This window comes from Amblyomma americanum, chromosome 4, assembly GCF_052857255.1.
Source record: "Amblyomma americanum isolate KBUSLIRL-KWMA chromosome 4, ASM5285725v1, whole genome shotgun sequence".
NCBI lineage: Eukaryota > Metazoa > Arthropoda > Arachnida > Ixodida > Ixodidae > Amblyomma > Amblyomma americanum.
The window spans coordinates 135248284-135275369 of NC_135500.1; the positions used below are offsets into that span (position 1 = coordinate 135248284).

Here is a 27086-nt window from a genome sequence, read left to right on the forward strand (position 1 = left end):
GGCGTGCTCTAAGAGCGTCATTCTGGCAGCGCAAATGTTCAAGAGGGCCTGTGCAGGAATGTTTCAGATGCCGGGACCACGAATCGGCGCGAGCCTGCGTCCCACCGGAGCTGTCCGCAGAGGCGCAGCGTCCCGACCACCAGGATGTCGAACACTTGGAACAGCACGAAGAAGGACAGGCCCAGGTACATGCCGTTGACGCCGCCAAGGTTGCTCAGCGCGCCGATCTCCTGGGAAAGTGTGCGTTACGCACACGAGAGAGAAAATAATTTGAGGAGATGCTTTCCGCGGTATATCTAAGGGTAAGTTACCAACCGAAAGTGCTGCGAAGTGACCTGTCACCTTCGCAAGGAGCGTCACGTGACTAACCACCAAGAGTTCGTTACGCAGAACCAACATTTTAGGTTCATGACGCTGCGAGAATTCCTGCGAGCCAATGACAAGGTTGCGCTAGGGCTATAGCCAATCAGCGTACGCGAAGGCATTGACGTAGAGCCAAACTCGTATGAACTGCTTGCACACTGAATGACGAAACTGATGCTGCAGTCCTCAGTTGTTCACACAGTGAGAGGAATGAAAAATGCCTCGCGGCATTTTTATTTTCCAGCTGATCAGCGCTGTTACAGAATGCTTGGCATCGCACATCCTCTTAGTTGAGCATATATTGGACACATTCGACACAAATGTGCCTTAAAATATTTTCAGCGCGCCATTTTCATAGCTCTTCGTGCTTAGATCCGGTGGCAGTTTCTGTATAGCTCGCAATATATTAAAGTGATTGGTAATGACGATACTATTAAATATAGCTCTCAAATGCTCTTAAATAGAAAACAAATAGGCCAGGTTTTCATGAAACGAATGTGTTCTCGCTCAACGTCTCCGTAAGAATTACGCTGCTGGCGCTCAAAAGCCGGTATTAAATCAGAAGAAAACTACGACTTCATGCGAAACACTGGTAGGTGATTGTGCCGAAATATGTTTAATAAATTATTACTTATCATTATCATCACCCTCACTACGCCCACTGCAGGACAAAAACTTCTCCTATATCTCTCCAATTTACCTGACATGTGCCAGCTGCGGCCACCTTAACCTCGCAAACTTTCCAATTTCATTCGTGCACTCGCACTCTCGCCACTTGCTACACTTGCCTTATATTGAATCAAGTCCGTTACCCTTTACGACCATCGGCCATCTTGGCTTCGCATTACATGCCCTGCCCATGCCCATTTGTTCTTCTTGATTTCGATTAGGATGTCATTAACTCGTGCTTGTTCCCTCACCCACTCTGTCCGCTCCCGGTCTCGTAGCGTTACACCTATCAATTTTCTTTCCATAGCTCGCTGCGCTGTCTTTAACTTAAGCTGAACCCTTCCCATAGCCTCCACGTTTCTGCCCCACAGGTTAGCATCGGTAGAATCCAGTCCTTATATACTGGTAAACTGTCATTCATGGTCTGAGAATACCTGCGAAATGCCCTCCACCCCACTCTTATTGTCGCAGCTATTTCAATCTCGTGGTCCGGATCTCCGGTCACTACCTGCCCTAACCATTCCCTTATCATTTCCAGCACCTGGCTACCTATCTTAAACTGCTGTTCCTGTCCGAGACTGTTGAACATTGCTAAAATTTTTGGTAGTAAGGTTGAAAGTTGGGCGAGTTGAATTTGATTCATGGAAAAAGGTAGCGCGAGAAGAACAAGAACCAACTGAAGAAGCGTGTCGTGTCTTGCTTCTTCCTTTGGTCCTTGTTCATTTCGCGCTACCGTTCACCATGAATTACTTAAATTTTCTCGATATCAATTCTAGCCCCACCATTGTGCTCCGCCTGTCGATGTCATTGACCATGCTTTGCAATTTGTCCTCTGAGTTATTTAGCAAGGCAACATCATCAGTGAATCGCAGGTTACTAAGTTACTTCTCGCTAACTATCATCCCCAATTCTTCCCAATCGAGATTTCTAAATGCCTCCTGTAAACACTCGGTAAATAGAACTGCAGCGATTGTGTCTTCCTGCCTGGCACGCTTCCTTAATGGCCTGTCCGGAGGCAGAGATTGGGGACGGGAGTTATCACGGTTATTAGGCTAATAAATTACAACCGGCCAGCAAAACGCTGAGGCGTAACTTCCGCCTCATCTTCATTCTGATCTAAATTGATGCGAATCACAGATATTTTGTCTTAGACTGTTGTCAGTTACTTGCGCAGAGTCTGTAACTCAGTGCTAGTGTGACTTCCGGCGTCTGGCCGCCTAAGGTACGCAGCAGGACTCGGCTTAACGTTTTTAGGACGTTGAGTAGTTCCCCGTACTCACATCGTATTTCGGTACTGATCTTATGTGCTCGTAGGTGAGGCTGTTGAAATACAGGACCAGGCGAGCCGGTGGCCTACGTCAGGAAAAAAATAAAGCAAAAAATAAGCCGAGAGTGAGAAGTTTAGCGCCACATAGTTTATAACGCGCACAACACTGCCTTCTGTCATGCTGTTACACAAGAAAAGCTGTGTGGAGGAAATGTTGCGCAGCTCATTTCTTTCCCTGATAACAAATGGTAAGAAATCGACGGTGGTGTATCTCTTCATGTTTTCGCTCCTCCATAGAATGCAACATGTGAACAGCTTAGGTGTTCGAGCACGCTCTTTAACCTGGTCCACAGCGTGCTAATGATGCCATAGCATATCCGCAGTCGGGTTATCTTTACCCTGTAGAATGGCATTGCTTTAAGTGCACATGTAGCAGTTCACTAGGGAAGAGGCTCACTTGGCCGCGAACACATCTGATGGGTGAAAAGAAAGGCACGCTTCTCGGACTTCAAGTTTACTTCTTGTTCAAAGGGCTAAGCGAGAGCTAACAGGGGGCTAGTGTGCGTAAGAAATAGGGCTTAACGAACAAACAAAAATAGGGGAGCGCGTTTGACAGTGTACGGAAAGCACGCAACACAAGACAAGGTGAGAAGTTAAAGACAAGGTGAGAAGTCGGCGTTTTCGCATGCCCTGTCTCGTGTGCATCAGAAGAGCTCGGTGAGCATCATACCCGTGCTCCTTGGGCTGTCCCGAGATACCCTGCAATATGAGAATTGAAATCGGTAAGACAGCCGCATCCACCTATTGCGCTTTGTATACTGCTGCAAAAAGCCGTGCTGCAAGGATGCTTTCTCAGCAGGCGTATCTTTTCACTACTATCTCACCACACCAACGTTCACATGCTTTCACAATCGCTGACCTTTCTGAATACATCACGACGTCTGTGACGTTTATGAGTTATACGGTGGAGGGCTCGACGGTCACTCAAATGACCTTAACGGCGCCGTGTTTTTCGGTACTTCCTTTCATCAGTATTCACTGTACAAATATTCGAAGTAATGTTTCGAGATTGCTTAACGCTATATGACAGGAGTGTGTCACTCTTCGAATATTACGAATAGTGAATCGAATATCCGCCTAGTCAACTACTCGAACGAATCAAATAGTGTATGTTAAAAATTATTCGAAACGAATCGAACGGGCACTCAACTTTTAGAACACTTTTGGGATAATTAGAACAAGGTTTTTTCTGATAAGGCACGCTGTACATTTCTTCGACGACTGTTGCAAAAACAGGGCCCACAGTGCCACCACGTACAGTACTGATGCGATCAGTATGCGCGGAATGAAGGGTTCAGCAGCGCGACGCAGTTTACAATGCTCACCGGCCTCTAAAACTGGAGGATGCGGCAGGGCTCAGGCAAGTTCAGCAAACCCTTCCCTGAAGCCCGATCTCGGAGGCCATGGCTCATACGTATGCGTAGCTGTCGCCCGTCTCATGCCTGAGGTGTTGCTATAGTCAATTCTCTTTCATCATCAATAGCAAAAGATAACTTTCTAATACGTTATAGTTTGGTGGTTGCAGGGTTAATATACTGGCTTCGTGCTGGGACCTCTTAGTATTGATTAGTGTTAAACTTTAACAGCTATAGCTTTAGCTCCATAAATTATAGCAGCATACTGCAGCGCCGCCGCTGGCGCTTCAGTGTTTCGCATGATTGCTCATTTTGCACGAACTTTCGCACAAGTAGCGAATACTAGTACAAATATTTGATTCGTATTCGATTCGGTTTGGAAGATGCACTATTCGCAGACTCGTACTGTGTAAGAATTGCACTTTATTTTAATGATTGCTGGCCTGTTGACTTTGCTCTCTCAAAGAACATCTCATTCATCCTATCAATAATCGGTGTGTCGTACTAAGTAAAAGCTTCAGCATTACGGTGTCAGGGGTATAGCTGGTACTCTCCTCATGAGTTATTTAACTTCACGTGAGCAGTATACTGTCATCAATGGTGAATGTTCAGAGACAAACACTCTGTTGTATGGTGTACCACAAGGGTCCATCCTAGGGCCAGTCTTATTTCTCATCTATATTAATGATATTGTAAATATACCGGGTGCCTCGAATTTGGTTTTATATGCGGACGACACCAATGTGTTCTTTTCGGGTAGGGATTTAGATGCGCTGTTCAGAAAGGCGAACAATTGGATGTTGGGCTTAACCTCATGGCTGGGAAGTAACCGGCTCGCATTAAACATAAACAAAACAAAGTATGTACTCTTTCGTTCCAAAGGTACAGAAATGTATACAATTCCGTGTTTAAAATTTAATGGCCTGGACATACAACAGTCTTCTACTACCAGATTTCTAGGTGTGACATTCCACGAAAATCTCTTATGGAATGCTCACATCCACACACTTAGAACTGATCTCTCTCGTGCCTTAGGCATCTTAAACAGACTGAGGTGTTACCTGCCAGCTTCTATCAAACGACTAGTGTACTACTCCCTTATACATTCACGTTTTAGCTATTGTTCTCTTGTGTGGCAAACCACAACGAAAACAAATTTAGATTCCTTACTATCAATACAAAAAAGAGCAATACGCGCTATCAGTAACTTAGAGCTGTCCTCTAGTTGTGCGCCCTACTATAGATCGCATAGAATACTCCAAATGCCTCAGTTCTACAAATACAGACTAAGCCTGGAAGTTTACCGCCAATACCGGTTGGATAAATCTACCTTTGAAACAAAATACCAAGAAAAAAGAAGTGTGTACGATTTAAGAAAAAGCATCATAGTCAAGCCCCGAGCTCGAACAAACTATGGACATCAAAGATTAAGCTGTCAGATAGCAGATTTACTAAACAACTATCCCGTCATTCACGACCTATTAACTGAAAATCTTTCATTAAGCAGGTTTAAGAAAACACTCAAGGGATTATTCTTAACGGAAGACTAGTGTGTTATGTTTTCATGTTTTTCTTCTTGTTTTCAATTTTATGTTCCATGTGCTTCAAGTTCGATAGTTTACATGTATTTTATGTTTGGAAGTGTTTTGTTAACATGTATTGCTAGCAGAAGTTGCTGCACTTATTCTTGTACTCTGTTTCCTGTACATATTCTTGCACTGTAAAAAAAAATATATATATAATAAGGGGGTTGGGGGATACAGTTTCATCTAAGACATTTCTCTGCATGTAAACTCCGTTGAAACTCTGCATGAGTGTCAAACCGCTGCTTGCCACAGGGTGGCGTGACCTCGTCAGGCACTTTTCCGCCTTTTGTCACGTCCCCCAAGACAATAGTCTTGTATTATTGTCTTGAATAAAAAATGATTGATTGATTGATTGATTTAAATATCGAAATAGATAACAAATGCAGCTCAGCGCTCCTTAGTTCACTGATTGCAAAACTAGGCAAACTGATAGTTCCGATATGCATTCACAGTCGTTTAGCACACTGCTAAAAAGCTCTTTCTAATGGCCTCCTGGCTGTCAAGGCACCTGCATTTTAATTCATCTGCACTATTCTCTGAACACGGAACGGGGACAAGCTATTTTGTGTTTCTCTAGGAAACAAGTGATGTCGAAATCAAAGATGTAGAACAGACGAGATGTGTCAGGGATTGACAGAACGAATGACAGTAAAAATAACAAAGTTTAGAATTGTCGAACTCGTGTACTGCGAAGAAATAGCCGCTTAATGTCATAAACATGCATGAGTCACTTGACTACACTTTTCCTGCCTACTTAGGCAGCACCCAGTGCCGAGTTTGTTCCTCACTTGCCTTCTTTTGCTCACCTTATTTCCTCTTTACGGCGCCTGTGCTTACCTCTCTCAGTGCAGTAACTGTCACATCGAGCTTGTATGAGATGTCCCTGCAAGGAAGGATGACGCCCAGCATGCGCCATCTTTGCGTCTGTGCCAAGTCACTCGTGACATTGTCTCAAAGCTGAATACAAAGCGAAAACTTCTACTGCTTTCAAGAGTCTTGCACACGGAATGACCACGCTGGTTTTTACGCACATACTGCACATCCTCCAGCCTTGTCAAACCAAACACTCGAATGTAACGATGACAACGCCTTCGTGGCACCGTAGTGCACATTGCCAACGTGCTCTTTTTGTTGGCCGCATGCGTACTTCCGTCACCGTGAGATGTCGCCTCTAAGCTCGACGAAGAAATTAAACCAGAGGCCTTTAACTGGCGATCGCAGAGCACAAACATAAACTACGCAGACGTACGACGAATACAATGTTGATTTATAAACATATACCTAGACGATAAAGCCAATACAAATAAAAAAATTTCTTCGTCGATCTTCGGTGGATCGTTTGAATGCATTAGCAGCCAAACGTTATCCCTTCGATCCTTACGGCGCGGTTCGTGTGTCCACCGAGATACGTGAGACCGTTACTGCGCCATTTTACTCACCTCAAAAACAACTTTTTGACCCGCCGCGGTGGCTCAGTGGTTAGGGCGCTCGACTACTGATCCGGAGTTCCCGGGTTCCCGGGTTCCCGGGTTCGAGCCCGACCGCGGCGGCTGCGTTTCGATGGAGGCGAAACGCTAAGGCGCCCGTGTGCTGTGCGTTGTCAGTGCACGTTAAAGATCCCCAGGCGCTCGAAATTATTCCGGAGGCCTCCACTACGGCACCTCTTTCTTCCTTTCTTCTTTCACTCCCTCCTTTATCCCTTCCCTTATGGCACGGTTCGGGTGTACAACGATATATGAGACAGATACTGCGCCATTTCCTTTCCCCCAAAACCAACCAATTCAAACGTTCGTTATATACGAGACTGACACACTAAAGTATGTTATTTCTGAGGTGGCAACTTAGGTTCTTTATATTCGTGGTTAACACACGAATGCTCGTTATGTTCGAGGTTACCATATGAAAGTCCATTATAACCGAAGTGGCATACTCAGGTTCGTTATATCCTATAGCTGACGCGCCACGCCACACGCCACATGCGACGGTGGTCGTAGTTTTCGCTTGCACAGACTGTTCTAATGCTAACGCGGTAATAAAACCACCTAAAGAGCTGTTACAGAAAAAAATTTATTATCATACAAAAAAGTCACACTTAGAGAAGCACTGCTTTTCCTGTGCTCTCTTTGCTGGTTCTCGTCATCTCGCACTGCGATCACCGTTGCATTGAACAAATAACTGCCTTGAACTTCTACATTTAAGTAATAATAATTGGTTTTTTGGGGGAAAGGAAATGGCGCAGTATCTGTCTCATATATCGTTGGACACCTGAACCGCGCCGTAAGGGAAGGGATAAGGGAGGGAGTGAAAGAAGAAAGGAAGAAATAGGTGCCGTAGTGGAGGGCTCCGGATTAATTTCGACCACCTGGGGATCTTTAACGTGCACTGACATCGTACAGCACACGGACGCCTTAGCGGTTTTCCTCCATAAAAACGCAGCCGCCGCGGTCGGGTTCGAACCCGGGAACTCCGGCTCAGTAGTCGAGCGCCCTAACCACTGAACCACCGCGGCGGGGTACGTTTAAGTAGGATTTGAAGTTCCAGACAACGCCCGAGTACGGCTAGGACAGGCTCCACAACAGGGCTCTTATGCGGGACTTATTTCGCCCACCTGACCTGGGCTTTATGACAGACTGGGAAGAACTCGGTGCAGGCAAGTCTGTATTTCATGCCCGTCTGAACCGCGGCCTGAAATCGAGCCGGTAATGAATGGATCAACAGTGGAACGCTGATTACGCCTAGCAGTCGGTCCGTCTCAGTGTAACCTTTCCCGAAAGGCGAGCAACGTATTGCACTTTGGCCTGATAGATTAAAGAGGCAAGAAAATTCGGAAAGAACGAGAAGAAAAGATAAAAAGACACGATTTCAGTTCTTACCGGCAGGAGCGATGGCAGCCGCAGTCTCTCTCAAGTTTCACGTTGGTCTCGATTGCGGAAACTTCGGAAGCGCATTCAAGCTCTGCACCAAAACGGAGTGTTGTTAACATCACATAGGAAATACCGTGCTGTTTTTCGTGAACTGAACGGAGGAGTGATGTCGTGAACGCAATTGCGCTGTATATCGTTTACAACTTTTACAGCCCGAATACTCCTAACAGGAGAGATTTCGAGACAAGCTAGAGCGGGCTGTCCACGAACTCCACAATGTCGTCACTGCTGGTCTTGGTAGATGTGACTCTTGAGAATGAACCTTAGCTCTCTTTAGGGGCTGATAGTCAGATCTGCCATGTAGTCCTAACAGCGGACTTCGGATCACTTTTGGTTCCAGTGTTGCGAGAACGTTTCAAAATTGTCGCATGCGTACTGTTATATTTTTCGATGACTATAATCATTATTTCTACTAATTGCATTTTTTTCTTTTATTTTTATATTTCTACGCTATTGAGAATGACTTTTAGGAAGCGGCTGTCTGTAAGCCCGATGTAAAGAAAAATGTAAAGAAAATATTTTATGCGACATAAAATTTCTTTAGACAGTCTATCGATTGTCCACTGACCTCTGTCTATAAAGTTTATAGACTCTATAGACAAACCCTAGAGAACAGTCTATAGGCAATACAAATACTATAAACAGCCTATAGACAATCTATAGATTTATGGCCGTACTTTTTTAGTAGACTATTGTCTATAGACAGTCTATAGACTAAGATTGACAAAAAGAAATATCTATAGGAAGACAAGAGAGTCTATAAGAAGTGTATAGTCTGTTTATAGACCATTTTTGTAAGGGATCACGGCGTGCTCGCCCATACGTTTTGCTTCTTCTTCTTCTTCTTCACCCCAGGTATATGGCACATACCCACGTTTTGCTTGTTTTGATAACTTCCTGTTTTTTTCTTTACTTCACGTAGAAACTCTTTGGCCGTTAGCTCTTGTGTCGTCTATCTTGTGGTGTATCTTTGTTCGCGCTAAGTATTACAGCAGTGTATAGCGCACCAGCTCACCCCTCCAAAACAAGAAGTTTTGCTGAAGCAGAGCACGCGGCGAGACTCACTCTTCTTTGTGCAGGTGCGGTGCTTCTTCGCCAGAGTTTTGATCTGCGGCAGCTGAGCCGAGAGACACTTGCACTTGTCCACGATTTTCACCTGAAGGCACATGTTCAGGCAGTCCTGCTCGTGTCCAATTAAGGTATGGAAGGAAACGAGGCCACCAGGTTATGCCCGTCGGGCTCGGAACATAAATGCGGATGAATCGAGCTACAAAGATCGGGCCTGCTAGCCGTGTTGCTGCACTCAAGGCTTCTGGAAGCTAGAGGCTTTAGTTGCAAGCGTACTATTCATCTGTAAAACTGAGCATGTTTAAGCCAATATTTTAACAACGACGTGGAGTTAGTATGGAGCATACATTGCATCAGATTCGACGATATTAGTGATCAAAATTCTCCGCTCGAGTTTTATGAAGAAAAATTTGCATTCCCAGTCAGGAGATTTGTAACAAAATCAGAAAGCATCGTTTCGCCTGTTCAACTCACTGTCATGTCATGTAGCTATCTAGCACAAAGAACCGCGTCGCACAGAATACAAATGAGTATAGTACGAAACTGTGGAATCAATGAGCACAGAAAAACAAAGAAATGAGCGAACTAATGGCGCAATGTCGCTAATTCTTTCACGCTTCCAACAAGTCGTGGCGTCTACTGTCCGAAGAATTATTGACAGCTAATGTAGATGAACACGGGAACGAAATGGCTCAAGTGTTAGGCGTTAGGATGTCGGTATGTCTTTAGCTAATTTCGCCGTTTAAGTATTTATGAACCACCATTCGTTAAACCTCACCTGACAATTGTGACCGGAGTACTCTTTGTAACGCACAATGAAAATTTTATTTATTTATTTATTGAAAATTTACCGCAAAAACTTCTGGCGTAGGGTATAAAGTGAGGGGTTGCGTTAAGACATAAATACATCATATTTTAGATGATTCTTTTAATACCGCTCACATGGCAAATAAGTCCAGCAGTCTTTTTTTTCTCGGAAAAAAGATAATTACATTCTACAGTAGGCAAACTTCGCAGTCTCACACATGCAGATTCTCGAAATTTTCTCGAAACCTTTTTTTTTTCGAAATTTCCTTCAGACCCCTCACCAAGCATTCCTCTAATATGATGATATGATGATGACGCAATTTTTTTTATCAGCGTTCCATCTGTCGATTTAAGACTCGGGATAAAAGCCTGTTCGGTAGTGACGTTGTGTTCATATAAAACCTACTTCTTCCCCTGTTACCGGTTTCTTATCCTGCATATGAACTACTGTATTTGCTTAGACAGTAGAACGCAGCCCATGGCTTAATTTTTCCAATAAGACGATTCCGGACAAACCGGAAGAAGCAGTCACAGCTGTGCACAGATGTATACCCATATAATTAGGTTTTGACAAATACTGTTGGGCATATAGGGCCGACATAAATGAAGAAAGTGGCTAAAAATTAAAAGGTTTAGCTATATATATATATATATATATATATATATATATATATATATATATATATATATATATATATATATATATATATATATATATATATATATATATATATATATATATATATATGTTTAATCAATTTAGGCTGTCATGTCCGGAAAAAAATGTCAGAACAATAAGTCTTGAATTCAGCGTTTTTTGGGCACGAGTAAATAAATGTATGCTTGTTGCATAACGTTCATGCTGCTCATAAAATCTCTAGGGACGGGTCTGAATAGTAACTTCTCGAGCTCTTAAACTATCATTGCCTCTGGTACGCTGGAGGCTATTTTCACCCAGTTCTCCCGCGTAAGTAGACATGTTCAGCCTATTTTACACCTATCTACGTTTGCAGGATGAACATTGCATAATTTGTGAATGGCGCTTTGAACGTTGTCCGTATTTAAAAGAATGCTCGGTTTGACGGGACAGAGAGCTGTTCATCTGGGTTGCGTCACACATTGTTTATGTTGCCTAGGAAAGCATGGATCTCGCCAACTAATCTAAATGCATCCCGCTGTCTTGTTTGGCTCTGACGTTTATAATTACAGTGCTGCCGAACACCTGACTTCACGTACCTACCTAAAGGAGGCTAAACACAAAATTACCTCTCTGGTGTAGACGCCGTACATGTTGTCCATGTAGCCGAGCAGGGGAGGGGGCCACGAGTTCCGACACGGGTTGGCGTACGGCGACGGCAGCCCCGTCTGCGCCAGCTGCGTCCAAGTTTCAGTCAGGAGGCCGCTCAACATAGATTCACTGAGTACGAAATTTCCATACACTGGTGGCGGCGAGACAATGTGGAATAATAGACATATATCACTATCAGTACTAAAAAGGATGGTATTATGCTACGTACTCTGCACCGATGGGGTTAGTTTAAGCATTCCCTGCTTCGCATAACTTGTGGGTTGATGGGTTTAGCAAAACTTCGTGTATATCAGCATCAACAGAAGACATTTTACCGTGAAGATAGCGAAAAATCGATGTGGTCAGCATTCAGCACGCAGCATGTCTGCATAACACGTCAACAGAAAAATAAAAACGTGTTATGGAGACCGAGACAATCAGCGCTGGTGTCTTAATGAGGGCGAAATGCGGTATTGCACTCTTATACGCTTTTAGATTTAAAAGCAATTTTCCACCAGTTAGCTGCAACTGGCGCCACTTATGAGCCGCTGTCAAAGACTGCAGTGATAAACTACATTAATAACGCATAGATGTGAATACCTGGTTTAACCGAAGAAGTTTTCAATGAGTTACACTGACAATAGTTTCTACCTTACCACATCGAGGCCGACGTATGTTGTGTAGCCCGGTGTAAGGTAGACGCCATCACTGCACACAGAAGACCTGCGCGAAAAAAACAAAACAATGTGCACTGCGTTTTGCCGAATTCATTTAGCTTTCAAATAGAAGTTCAAATTGCCAATATTCTTAGTTTTATGCATGCACACCAAGGAAGGGTATCCCTTGGTGAGCATGCACATGTGCATGCACATATAATGATGCACATTATAAGTGCTCGCGTCATGTTTGCCTTCAGTTGTGTTTGCGGCTATTTCCTTCCGTGTCGTACCTTGGAAGACGTACAAGGGTAAATATGGACATTACCACCAGGTTTTTTCTTCTGTTCAAAGAGTGAACCAGCAGGATTGGTTAGCGGGCGTTTCCTAAGCTACAGACGACAGAAATCTTCGGAAGCCGAGTGGTGTTCACCGTGAAATAAGGGAGGGTCTTGTAATATTCTCTACCCCCTACAACCTTACCACGCGTGTACTATCAACAACAAATCAAACGCGTACAAGAGAGTTGGGAAAGCCAACACGAAAAATTGACAGGTGATTACGATATTCGGTAATGCGAATTTTGAGCGCAACAACCTGCCACCGCTGGAAGGTGGCATGTTTCCCGTGGCAGCCACCTTCCGGGTGTCCATCCCTCCGCTCTCGCCGTGACAGGTGTTATTTCGCTCTGCTTCTACTACCTGCCACAGTTGTCAGGTGACGTCTTACGCTGACAACGCCGACTACGCCGACCGCCGACTATGGCGCGGAATCCACGAACGGGCGCATAAGATCTGCGCTCTACAACAAACATAATTGCCCCTGGAGAGAAAATACATGTGAGGTTGATTAACACTTCTAGAGGACTGTCTTCGCGCCTTCTACAAGCAATTAAGTTGCGCTACTATTGAGTTTCCCCCGGCAAAGATATTGTTACGAGGTGGCAAGCCAAGGAACGGGACGACATGATGACAGATGAAAATATGATTTATTGGCTGTGGGCCTAGCGCGAGCGCACCATCCCGCGCCACTGCCATCTCCTTCGTCTTCGTAACAATATTCTCATTTTCCTGCTAATATTTCGTGCGTCTTGATCGCGTTTCATTTGCTGACGATAGTACGCACCCTTATGGGGTCTCGTCTGGGTCCCATGACGAGATGCGGCACATTCTCAGGACCGCCCACTCTTCTTTCTACGTGTTCCTAATGGCACAAGCCCGGCTGGCTAGCAGCATTTTCGTCAAGAACGAGGTAAACGCCGGAGATTTCTCTCACGATATTCGACGCTGGCAAATTCGAAGCCACGAAAAAGAGAAAACACTTGCACGAAGGTCCTCGTGCGACGATAACTTTAAGAATGCTAGGCATCGATCCCTCCCCCTACCCCCTGCTGTGACAGTTTTGGCCAGGGCACGCAGCAAGACTATACAGGAGGTGAAACTCCCGTCTGCTCGAACGAGCGCAGGCGACCAGATAAATTCACATCTGTATGCGCCGACGGGGTCGCATGCAGTGCCGGCGCCTTGCGGCGCCTCGTAGAAGCAGCAGGAAAAAAAAAATGCAGCGCCTTTCTTTCCAGGCCGCCAGGCGCCGCCAGCAGGATAGTGGCGCCGCGGGGTTGGGACCTTTTCTGGTCGCCGCAGACGGCGGAGTTTCCGCTCCTTATAGTCTTCCTCCGTGGTCCAGGGTCATCTCCTGGACTACATACTCGCTATACACCCAGAGAGCCATCGGCGTAACACAGAACTATACCGCCCTGACCATCGTCTTTAGAATGGCTTAGTGGCGATCTTGGCTCACCGAGTACCGGCTGCGTGAACCATGACGATGAAGCCCACCTGGTAGGACGTGGGCAAGTACTCGTGTAACTCCAGGTTCAGTGTCATCACCAGACCTGTCATGCCAGGAAGAGAGCTGGGCGTAAGGACTGCGGACTCCACAACCCTCTTACACTGCACAGTGGTCGCGGCCAGACAAGTCAGATGCAACTCAAAACTAAACAAACTGTCTTAGACTCAGGCATGCACTTCGTTTGTGAGTGAACTGTCTCGAGAATACCGTCGCTTGTCCGAGTTTGATTAACTGAGCGAAGGCTGAGCGCCTGAAGGCTCCGCCAGCTATTTTGGGCTCTCCTGCCAAGAAATGCTCATTAATCAAATTTTCCATTCCAATAAATGAGCAAACAAATTAGCACTTGGGCTCCTAGAAGGCAGCCACGGAACAAGTTTATTGCTTTGGCGATTTCTTGTTGCCTTCCGAAGTATACTCCACTGTTCTCGGTAGTACGTATCAGTACGGCTAGCTGACAAACAGGTTGGCAACAAATTGGAACGCATGATACCTCAAATAATAAGCTCTAAAAACTTTAATGGAGAGAAAAAGGCGCTTCGGGATTCTAAGTTTCCTACTCAGCGCAGATGTTGCGTGTTTGCAATGTTTTACCGTCGTATGGTGAGGACAGGGAGTTGTACTGGAGCCGCTCTTTTTTACCACACTGGAAGCAGAAGCAGTTGCCGAACGAGGCGCTGGCGATCCAGCGATACTGCCTGAAAATGAACAGAAGTACACTTGAGAGATACAATATAGGTTAATGCGGCGAGGGAAGACTAGCGTTTACTATACATCAGTGAGACGAATGCTGACCTATTGCCTCTCATCGTCTACAGCCTTCAACGAAACTGGCAATTGGGCGAGTAGGTCACACTATAGGAACCAGTGCAAACGCCACCATGTAGAGATATGAACTACAGATGACCTCTAGACCATCAAGTGAAGCTTATTGGAGCATTGAATAATATACAGGGTATTTCACCTAAGAGTTTATAGAATTAAAAAAAAAGATTTTTGAGTTAGAAAAGCGCTTTTTTCCGCATAGCATTGCCAGCGGTGTATAGTGCATCAGAATACAGCTAAGACGCTCTAACTAGCAGGCTGGTTGCCTAATATTGAATTTGTAACTTTTTAACTACTACTTTTAGGATCCTTAATTAATTTGAGGCGTGTAATCAACCATAAGTAATATATCAGTTTTTATAATTTCGAAAACGCGGTTACTCTCGGCGCTGTGGCCGTACAAATTGTGGCTATTTCGACGAATTAGGTGCGCTGGAGAAGCTGACTTGTCTGCAAGTTTCTCGAAAGCGCATGCATTTTGGCGCGATGAGGCCTAAATTTGTAGCCGCCGCGTTGGCTCAGTGGTTATGGCGCTCGGCTGGTGACCCGAAAGACGCGGGCTCGATCCCGGTCGCGGCGGTCGAATTTCTATATGGAGGCGAAATTATAGAGGCCCGTGTACTGTGCGATACCAGTGCACGTTAAAGAACCCCAGGTGGTCGAAATTTCCGGAACCCTCCACTACGGCGTCCCTCATAGCCTGAGTCGCTTTGGGACGTTAAACCCCCATAAACCAAACCAAACCTAAATTTGTTGCCCCACAGTGCTGAGGACAACTGCGGTTTCGAACTTCTAAAAACTGATATGGATATTACTTGCGGTGAGCTGCACCCCTGTCAGTAATTAATAAATAAGGAGCTAAAAGTAATAGTTAGCCCTCCCGCTATAGTTAGTACGTCTCCAAGCTGCGGAAAGAGAAAATGGCAATAAAGATGGTAATAGAGGATGAGGATGTGGGCAGGAAAGCGGAGCTAATATACACAAAAGCAACATGTGCGCTCCTAATCACAATCGCGAGTCAAGATCCGACGGAAGAACGCCCGCATTGCCTCGCCAGTTTTCCAAGCCTGGACTAAGTCTGAGCCACGCCTTCCCAAGCGTTTCAAGTCCACCGCTGGGCCGAGCGCCCAGTTCAAGGTCCTCAGAGACCGGCTGTCTCGACACGCATAGTCAGGGAATATTGCGATTACATGCATGGTCGATATATCTCTGTGATGTGGCAGAAAGCGCAGTCGGAAGATTACGCGAGTGTAATTAAACTGAGGTACCACTGCGTGAAACCAATGCACAATCTCAGTATACATTTCTGTTTACGCTCAATTCCACACGGAAGGGGAAATGTCATGGGCTGAACCAGCCTTTGAAGACGTCTCTCTATAAAATATGTGTCTGCTTGGCGTCTCGCTGTCTCACTGATCTCAAAACCGCAATGCAGGCAGGCGGTGGCCGATCTCGAATATGACGCTGTTCAAAGACTGTTGATGAGGGCGCTCTTTGCTTGTGCGTCACTATGGTCACTTCCGCGCTGCCTGCAATGTACCGGTACCCACTGAAACGCTGTCAGGTATTCAGTTCACGACGGGGAGAATTAAGGTGGCTCCTGGCCGTCGTCGTCAAGGCTATCAAGGAATATAAAAAAGTGTTCGCGCTGTATGGACGGGATTATTTGGTTTATGGGGCTATATGCTATATATGTTTTATTAACCTTCAGTTTATAGTCCAGCTGTCATGCGCCCTTTCGTCTTGCTTTCCAGTTGAACCAGCTGTTTTTTGTCTGCGGCCTAAGGTTCTGAAAAAACAAACGCTGCAAGAAACAATAAAGCTATTTGCAGCAGCACGATTTCGCAGAGTGTGCCCTGCATAGCATCGACCCAACTACAGTGCTCTGCCAGCGTAACTGAGAAGGTCATGCCTCGGCATGCGACTAGGTTTCGATTGCGTGGTTTAGCGTCCCCAAATGACATATAAGGCATGAGGGACGCCGTAGTGGAGGGCTCCGGATTAACTTAGACCACCTGGGGTTCTTTTCCGTGCGCTGACATAGCACAGCCCACGGGCGTTTTTGCATTTCGCCTCCATCGAAATAAGGCCGTCGCGTCCGGGATCAATCCCGCGACCTTGGTTCCAGCAGCCGAACGCCAAAGCCACTGTGTCACTGTGATCCGTGGCTGAAATGTATCGCCATACATTTGAGCCATAGAGAAAGGAAAAAATGCCGAAGAGGCTATGAGATCGCTTTTTTTTTAAGCCGGAAGAGAGACCATCGCACCACAGCTACTGCGGTGTCATTTTTGGCATTTGCAAAGCGCGCCCGGACAAAATTCCCGCCAGAATTACGGCTTTATAACGCCGCATCTCGTTCGGACAAGTTGGCTTCATTTTTTTTCACATGCCCTTTCTTGTTTTCCTCCCTTCGCATCTGTCACTGGAAGGTGCTACAGCCGTTCCTGCCATAGCAACTACAGCATAGTCTGTGGCCGTTGTTCAAAGCAACCGGATAAGATCGCCTTCGGAACCACGTGGCTTCCGTCACGCCCTTTACTCCGGCAGCGGTATTTTAAAAGTCTACCCTGCCTTTCCTTTCGCCATAATTCTTGGCAGAAACATGTAGACGCCGTGGGCCAATGGCAGGACGTTCTCCCGTGAACTCAAAGACCACCAGTTCAGGACTTGTGAGGCATCGTCTTTTGGAAGTACATTTTTGCGGTGTATTTCTAAAATTTACCCCAATGCCTTGATGGGCTTTCGATGGGGCCACCCCTATGTTAACGCGATAGCGTTAAGGCTTCCGCTCTGCAGAAAATCCGGGGTTGGCGTTAGGAGTGAAAAGCAACCTAATTGGGCTACCTAGGTCGCATGATCTTGTAGCGTCATCACAACTTGCCCACCGGCTTGTGAGCAAACTGACCACCGTGGCAGGTGGCAGTTAAGTTACTGATTGGTCGCGAGGGTTTGCTCAGGAAGAGCAACCTGAGTCGCACAATCCCTAGCGGTGGCAGCACCTACCATCGCAGGGCAGTGGCGTAACCGCTGCACCACTGCACCAGGAGTTGTATGAAGACTCCCAGGGATGTATGAATTAAAGTCGAGAATGACCATGTGCCGCATATATGAACATTATAACAATTTAACGCTGTCGCGTCGTACCCTTAAGGCAGGTGCTTAAGTGTCCTCTTCAACTTCTGACGACATCATTGATCTCGTGTCCGCAGTTCAGCAACAGAAACGCCTCAATTGCGTATGTCCATTTCACTTTTTCTTGATGTCAAAGGCGCCTACGAAAACCCGCCTCATTGCGCCATCCTTGATACCCTCTATGGAGGCTTTTAGAGCCGGCTGTCGGATGTCTATGTGAATAGAAAGCTATCTGGCCTAAGGGTCATTTTTTATCTGGTGTTAAGATGGCCCGACATGTGTGCATTACATCTACAGGGGCGTGCTCCAGGGTGGAGTTTCCAGCCCTACTTTGTTCAATCTGCTTATCACCCTTCCCGAGAATCTACATTTCTATGTAGGCCGACGACATCTGCAGTTAGGCCTCCTTTATGACGCCTATCCTGGTGCGTGCAAGGCTTAGCGGGCAGCAGACATACATTTTCCTATCTCAGAAGGCAAGGTCTGAGCGCTCCAACCGGGAAGTACACATTAGTGGCATTTACACGCAAATGTATGACTCCATATCTGGCATCCATCCACATCCATACCATCTCATATTAACATATCATCGCTATTTAGGGGTTTTAATAGACCGGAATCTATCATGGAGAACGCATTGTACTTTTGTGATGAAGAAGCTAACCTCCGTCTCTCACGTACTCAGATTTTTGAGTGAAAAATCATGAGGATCGTCGGTTAAGTCAGTGCCGCAGCTGTACAGAGCACTCTTCTTGGGATTTATGAGGTAAACTTGTGCTTTCAAACGCGTGCAAGACGAATTTGTGCGCCCTCCAGACTGTACAAGAACAGGCTTTTCGCACATTCCTTGGTCTCTCTCAGGGCGCATCAACAGATGCAACCATCGTAATCGCAATATACAACCATATTTAACAAAGGACCACCCTTGACACACTGTGAATTCACATACGTCATCGTACAAGGATTCGCTAGCATCATCTTCTATCAGTGCTGGTAGAGAGATCGCGCGCTGCTTTTTAAAAAGTTATAGCAGCCCACCAGTGGTGTACATCTTATCACTGTCCACCCGTGCAGTACGATCTTCCACTGCGATATATAGTGCCTGTGGGTCCTGTGTGCGCCCCTTAGAAATCCGGGATAGCGAAGAAATTTGGCTTTGCTACGCTAGCTCTTCAGCAATTTACACTGTCTTTGGTCGACGCTGAGTACAGGGACCGTACTCACGTAAATACGGATGACTTGGCCTCATCTACTAGTTCAGCCTGCGCTGTTGTCATTCCTGCTAGACAGGCCATCATTGACCGAATGATTTAACATAGGACACTACCTGGACAGAATTGGCCGCTCTTCGTGCGGCTGTGCAATACATCGGTCAACAAACACCCCATAAATAGGCCGTGCTCTGCGATTCTAAAGCTTCCCTATGTGTCAAATCTGCCGTAAGCTGTGGCGGCCACGAGCAGTTATAGTAGTGGAGATAAGACATTTACAACAGCAAGGACTGAAAAAGGTTCACATCTTCTTCCAGTGGCTACGAGGACACAGCGGAATTGTCGGAAGTGACTTAGTTCGGCCCACGAATACCACTTACAAGAGCCGACGCAGTAAGACATCTGTGACTGCTTGCACGAAACGCGAATTTAGCGTCATAATCTACCCCCGGAGACTCGGCATGCTGTTTGCACCACATCGACCCCTTATTTCCACTGAATAACCAGCCTCTCCCGCTTCGTTGGTACGCTGCTCTGTCGCGTGTGGCTGGGTGTGGCGTTTAACAATGCCTACTCCCACCTAATCGCAATGGTGGACAACCAGCTTGTGAGAACTGCGGGTGCGATTATATGACTGGGCACTTACTTTGTGACTGCCCTCGGTTTGAGCGTGAGCCAATCCTCCTGGCTGCAACGCCGCACCACTTAGATCCTCGTCACCTTACAGAAGCCAATATTCTGAGGCCTTGGACTAAACCTCATTCCCAGAGAAAAGCTATGAAGGCGCTGTTTAAATTCACATACTTCAAGGCTATAAACTTTCAGTGTGCGCCTTGTGTACCCGCATAGTAACGGCCTACGGACACGTGCAAAAGCGATCTTCCATTCCTCTCTCCCCTTTCTTTCTCTCCCTTCGTTCCCCGTCGGATGTGTAGGGTAGCATACTGGGCGTGGCCTAATTCACATCTCCCCTGCATTTCCGTTCTTCTGTTTCTCTGTCTCGCTCTAATCAGGAAGTACTTTGATTCATTGCTATGTTTTCCCTCATTGTAGTGTGCCTCCTGTTTAATTGATCCTTCTAGGACTTTAGATAGGAGAGCAATCTGGACGATATGAAGATAAGCGCGAAAAGGCGAGCTTTTCAAATGTACTCTGACAACAACGCACTACTGAAGAATACGTGAGTAACGAGCAACCAGAAGACGCAAACTCTTGTTGCAGTGTCACGTCATTGATAAATTTGCAGCTCCTCGCGGATGTGTTGCGTGACGTAAAGTCTGCAGTGGTCAGGAGCGGCGGGAAGGATGTTCTACGGGTGAATCAATCCAGAGCCTCGTTTACATGAACATGGCAGCGGCGGGTTGAGTCAGAGGATCGAGTGTAGCAAGGTCAGCCCACCTCGACGACTACGCGTTTACATGAACTCGATTTTAGCGAGTCGAGACCGGTTCAAGTACAGCGACACCAAGCGTTAAGCAGGCAAAGGTAGAGGGCAGTGGCAGCCCCCAAGATCGCGGCACGACACCGCTATCTCGGAGGCGAGACGGCGCAAGCGAAAAACAGGTTAACATTTGTCATCTTCCCTCCCACTAACTCGACTCTTCGACTGGATCCGGTTTACGTGCTATCTGCCGTTGCGGTCGAGTGAATCAACCCACCCCCTGCAGCAGAGTTGACTGGACTCGCTCCCTCGACTCCCGGACCCGACTCTGTGGTGTTTACGTGCACCCAGTAACCGGTTTTCAACTCAACTCCTCAACTCAACCCCGTCATGTAAACGCCGCTCAGGTGTTTAAACTAGGGGCCGGAGTGAGGGACAGAGGTATAAAAAAGGACGATGCGCACGACGCGTATTGGTAAGAGAACTTTACCCTCATTTATGGCCAGGCACTACAGAAATGTGTTGGTTGGACAAAAATGTGTGAAGGAGACTTTTTTCACTCGTTTCACCCGCGATCTTCGATCCACTTCCAGTCCACTATGGTAGCCCGCGAACGGATATGAAATCTCATTGAGTCCAGAAAAAATAGAGGGAGAGAAACAATTAATGTTCTTAGACTCAACATTTTAGCAGCATTGTGCGCATGGAAGGAATATACAGCGTGTTCAAAATTAGATTTTACTGATTTTTGAAAAGAATGTGAAGTGCCTTACGCTAATTCCGCTTTTGCATGTTGGTAATGGGGCCAGGCGGACACAAATTGGAGTAATAATTGTCCCTGTAAATTCAGTAATTAACTAAAATTCATTAACTTTTTATTGGCTTAACTTAGCGTGCATGTTTATATTGAGAACTTGGAGGCAGTTGCTTTTGAGGGCTATTCCATTTTGTACAATTTTATTAACGCGTCTGTGTCCTGAGAGGCGCACGTTTAAAATTTCGTCCCATGTTCGTCTAATTACGCATGCCAGACGGCGGCTCTCAGGGTGAAGCACCTCCCTCGTGTGACGCAGCTGTTGCGTATGGCACTGCTTCTTGCAAGAGCAGGCAGCGAGTGGCATCGCGTCTTTCTGCCGGCTGTAGATATACGATCGCTTAAAGAAATAGCTTTCCCTTATCGCCGACTCAACAGTGGTTCATCGGTTTCGATAACCAAGAAGGAAAAAGCTGGTCCAGAACGAAAAGACATCCATCTCGCCACTCGCTGCACACTCTTGCAAGGCGGAGTGCTACACGCAACAGCTGCGTCACGCGAGGGAGGTGCTTCACTCCAAGAGCCGCTGTCTCGCATGCGTAATTAGACGAACTGGGACGAAATTTTAGACGTGCGCATCTCAGGACACATGCGCGTTACTAAAATTGTACAAAATGGAATAGCCCTTGAAAAACAACTGCCTCGAAGCTTTCTCAATATAAACTTGCACGCCAACTTCAGGCAATAAAAAGTTAATTAATGAGCTTTAGTTAATTACTGAATTTACGGGGACAATTATTACCTCCTTTGTGTCCGCCTGGCCGCATTACCACCGAGCAAAAGCCGCATTAGAGGACGGCGTTTCACATTTTTTTAAAGAAACAGTAAAGTCTAATTTTGAACACGCTGTATAAGTGCTGCTTTTCAAGCGAGGACGCAGAAAATAGCGAATGAACTTCATTTTCCAGGCGCGTAGCTCGCACACAGAGGCTGCTGCCTGGTGGCAGGCAGAGTGCCTGAAACAGCCAGTTGCTTTAGACCGAATTTCGCTCCAAGTGACCGCACCACAGTAAATATCCACTCCGCTGCGGAGGATCACTGGTATAAGCGCATTCGGCTTCTGAGGCCCGATGCGAAGGGTCATTCCCGGCTGCGGCGGCCACGTTTTGATGGAAGCGGAAGGAAATGCCCCCTTTTACTGGAGATGGCAGCGCACGTAAAGAAGGCTGTCGTTTTGGGACGTTAAACACCATACCATACCATACCATACCATACCATACCATGCCATACCACACCATACCATACCATACCATACCATACCATACCATACCATACCATACCATACCATACCATACCATACCATACCATACCATACTAGATATACAGCAACTGCAAATCTGTTCAGAATGCAAACAAATAACGCAGTAATGTTGCGAATCATGATCATAGGTACTTCCACAGCATGACTTTATGCTGGTAAATCGCGTTCAAGCACTTCGGAGCCTCACACTTTTTTGACCTTCAAAGAAGGCAAATCATGTTCAATATTCTTGGACAAAAATATTGAATATTGAAAAATTGTAAGGTACTGTTAAGGAAATATTGAAGGCAATGGTCAATTCTTCTGATGGTTAGCAAAATATTTCTTTTAAATTATTTCATCGCTGACTGCCGTAGGAAAAAGGGCTCACCAGCTACGAGGCAACTCAGATTTGAACTTTTTCGGTCGATAGATGGCAGCACTTAACTACCACAAAAAGGAGGGAACTTCTATTTCCCCTCCAGGTCTGTAAATTCTACCACGACGCCCCCTTGACCGCTTCACGGAAGTAGTAGTTCTTCCGCGAACAAAGACGATAGCAGAAACGTTAATACGAAAAAAAATTGCAATCCTGCTGACGGAGGATCTACAGATATATTGATTGTTATCGTGAACAATATATAAAAAAAATTTCATTCTACATTGCAAACAGCAGAACGGGTAAAATGCTATTATGACGCTGTCGGGTAAGCATTGCACTCGCGTGCGTCTGTCCTCTGGACTGATGGAAACATCCCCTCACGCCTCGTCGCTGCAGTTCTGCGCATGGTAGGTGCAGTCGAGTACAAGGTTCTCGAACTGATGGCCAAGCGTCTTGAGCCGCTCCCGGTTGATCGCCTTCTGCTGGGAGATCCAGTCCGAGAGGCGCTGCTGAAGCCTCAGGTCGTCCGTGTTGGCCTGCACACGACGTGAGCCTTGTAAAACAGGGGGGAGGGGTGGGTCAAGAGACTTTGTGCAAAGGAGTAAGACTGTTTGCTTGAATCATCGGGAGAAAGGGGCAGGGGGCAGCCCAGACCAATTTTGAGTACACTATATGGAGAGCAGAACTTCAACTATCTTCTTTCACTCCCTCCTTTATCCCTTCCCTTACGGCGCGGTTCAGGTGTCCAACGATATATGAGACAGATACTGCGCCATTTCCATTCCACCAAAAACCAATTATTATTATTATTATTATTATTATTATTATTATTATTATTATTATTATTATTATTATTATTATAATTATTATTTTGGAACGCCATTTTGGTACACTGTTGCTTGGACACAGATGAAACCAGCGCCACTAAAGGGCATGAAAAACGCACATAACACAGGACAGCGCCCGGCTTGCCTTGTGTGTGTCTTTGATGTCCTCGTTTACCCGGGTTCGAACCCGACCGCGGCGGCTGCGTTTTTATGGAGGAAAAACGCTAAGGCGCCCGTGTGCTGTGCGATGTCAGTGCACTTTAAAGATCACCAGGTGGTCGAAATTATTCCGGAGCCCTCCACTACGGCACCTCTCTCTTCCTTTCTTCTTTCACTCCCTCCTTATCCCTCCCCTTACGGCGCTGTTCGGGTGTCCAACGATATATGAGACAGATACTGCGCCATTTCCTTTTCCCAAAAACCAAATATTAATATTAATATGTCCTTGTTTAGCTGCGCTCGTTTCTTCTGTATCTTGCAACGAACCGACTAATAATAATAATAATTGGTTTTGGGGGAAAGTAAATGGCGCAGTATCTGTCTCATATATCTTTGGACACCTGAACCACGCCGTAAGGGAAGGAATAAAGGAGGGAGTGAAAGAAGAACGGAAGAGAGAGTTGCCGTAGTGGAGGGCTCCGGAATAATTTCGGCCACCTGGGGATCTTTAACGTGCACTGACATCGCACAGCACACGGGCGCCTTAGCGTTTTTCCTCCATGAAAACGCTAGGCCAAACCGGAATTCTGGTTTTGAATCACGATCCCGACCGCGGCGGCTGCGTTTTTATGGAGGAAAAACGCTAAGGCGCCCGTGTGCTGTGCGATGTCAGTGCACGTTAAAGATCCCCAGGTGGTGGAAATTATTCCGGAGCCCTCCACTACGACACCTATTCTTCCTTTCTTCTTTCACTCCCTCCTTTATCCCTTCCCTACGGCGCGGTTCAGGTGTCCAACGATATATGAGACAGATACTGCGCCATTTCCTTTCCCCAAAAACCAATTATTATTATTATTAATCACGATTGAGGCGGCTTGCTAGTGTTGCACGCGCTTACAGTATTGTGATAAACGATGCAGTGACGGTTAACGTGCTATGCCTGGTGTTTTCAAATTTATTGTATTTAATCCGGCAAAGCGAGGCAAAATCACTACCGCTGTGTATGGCTAAGTAGCACAATGACCTTGTCACGTTGTGATACCAAGCGCAGCATACTGTTAACCGAAAATGGGTGGTGGTTGAGCTCTAGCCACCAAGGCGCCTTGGAAGAATACGACTGCCCCACTGAAGCTTCTACTTTAGCGTTTTACCCGATGGAGGGCAAATTGGTGCACCATCGATCTTTAACAGAAACCTGAGGTTTCGAACAAGATTTACTGGTTTCTTATTCGTTTCGTATTCGACTCAACAATTCGGTACGGCGTTCAAATATTCATTTCCGGAGGAATATTCAGGTGTGATAATATCTCATCCGAATGTTTGCTCACCTGGTGGGACTTATAATGATCGTACCGCCAACATTTTGAGCTGGTGTGACGGAACTGTATGTAGTTTCTCGTTCGAGCGCTGGTAAGCCTACTTTACACGTTATGCTTTGATTAGATCATATACAGTACATGTGTCGCATTTTTGGTTGTTTCCTTAATGGTTTTCTACCTATCGAACTAGCCGCAGTTTTCTTTGCGCCTCACCTCTAAGCGGCAGTACGCGTTTGGACTCTGGGCCGCATCCCTCCGGACATGGCCCTGCCCGGCGGGAACTGCGCCAGAAGCCTTAGACATGTCGTCTTGATGTTTGTCTACTACCGACTGGAGCTGTTTGTCGACAACTGGATCTGCGACCCTCACCTTTGTTCTCTAACTTTCGGAAACTGGCGCCAAGAACTGCAGGCAACGTATACACTTGTCCCTGACGTACCCCGAACCCTTAATGTGTCTCTCAACCCAAACCAAGTGGCATTATGGTTTTGGCTGGACTCGGATCTCGCAGTCTTGATGTTATACGTAAGATAAGAAGCGGCTTACACAGTCCGCTGCCGTCTGCGGGCACGTCACACGTGACACTTGAGCTAAAACAAGACGTGCGCCGCTATGGCTCGGTGCGGTGCTCGTGATCACTTTCAAGGTTAGGCTACACTTCACACGACTACCTTCGAAAGTAGAAGGCGAAGCCGCCGCTGTAGCTGTGTTGGTAGAGCACCGCATGAGACATGAGAAAGTCAAAGGTTAGGATACTGGCGGCGGCCTGCGGTTGTCTTTTCGTATACTTTCTTCTAAATGATCTTGTACCTAAAGCAGTTTTTCGACAATTTTTTCATCAACTATGAGTAATAACAAGCAATAACAATAACAAATAAAGTAACGCTCACCTATGCGTTTCGCGGCCTCAAAGGCAGCTGGATTCCTTCTAACCCAAACATATGACCCAAACTCCCCTATTCTTGTACTTTCAAATGGCATTAAATATGTTTTCAGTTAAACAAGCAAACGGACATCTAAATTAATTTTTTTTGTGCTCTTGCCCTCTCAATCTTTCTTTTGTCTGATATTTTTACAACAAGAAACATCCGGCGTTATATCCTATACTCGAAGCCACTTTCTCCTGATATTTAACTTTGCTTCCATTAAACATTTCGATGTTCGAACCTCCCAAATTTTCGTTTTGTTTTGGTTACTGCGTCAGAACGCAGGCAGCCGTCGTTACCATCAAGAGTTAGGTTAATCCATTCACTGCACCACAAATGCCTACCCCAGTGATCTGCGACTACCCTGTCTAGCATCATGGTATCATGCGCATCTTATCATCTTGCAAGCTTCTTCATCTCATCTTATCTCATCTCATCTCACCTGAGCTCTCGCCGCCATCCGGCTGTTTTCCTTGCGTTTAAGTCCACTACGTCAACCTGTTGGACCTTCGGTTATCTTGCCTTCAAATCACGCGCCCCGCCTAAGTTCGTTTCGTGCTCTTTAACTTCTCCTAGCGCATATACCTACTTCTCTGAATGTCTGCTCCTTGCCGCAGAGTCGCTCCTCCAGCTCCGGGTCCATGGCCCTCTCCGTCGGATCGAGGGCGCAGAGAGCGGACCTTCGGAACGGGTTAACGTTGCACACGGTGACGTCAGGCAGTGCGAAGGACTCGTTGGTGTTGTACTCGAAGGCGACGGCCACGCTGTACGTGAAGTACTCTCTCAAGATGGCGGCCGTCTCGCTGACGCTGTAGTAGACCAGAGTGACCAGCGCAGCAGCCCACAGGAGGCGGCGAACCTTGCCGCCCTCGACCAGGGCGTCGGCGCCCGGAAGGCCGGAGTCCCGAGCAAGCTGGCCGTAGACTCGGCCGCACGCGCCCCAAAAGCTGTCTTCACTGCTCGAATCGCCTGTCAT

At 46.3% G+C, this 27086-nt stretch overlaps 1 protein-coding gene across 1 annotated transcript; it reads right to left on the minus strand.

Moving 5' to 3' along the window:
- Nucleotides 1-27086, minus strand: LOC144129850 (acid-sensing ion channel 4-A-like). Its single transcript, XM_077663916.1, has 10 exons — nucleotides 26700-27086; nucleotides 23261-23415; nucleotides 14486-14589; nucleotides 13844-13937; nucleotides 12044-12110; nucleotides 11366-11473; nucleotides 9240-9380; nucleotides 3030-3058; nucleotides 2313-2385; nucleotides 1-230 (listed from the first exon to the last, which is right to left on the minus strand). The coding sequence occupies exons 1-10, from the start codon at nucleotides 27084-27086 to the stop codon at nucleotides 39-41; spliced, it is 1350 nt and encodes a 449-aa protein (XP_077520042.1). The 3' UTR covers nucleotides 1-38.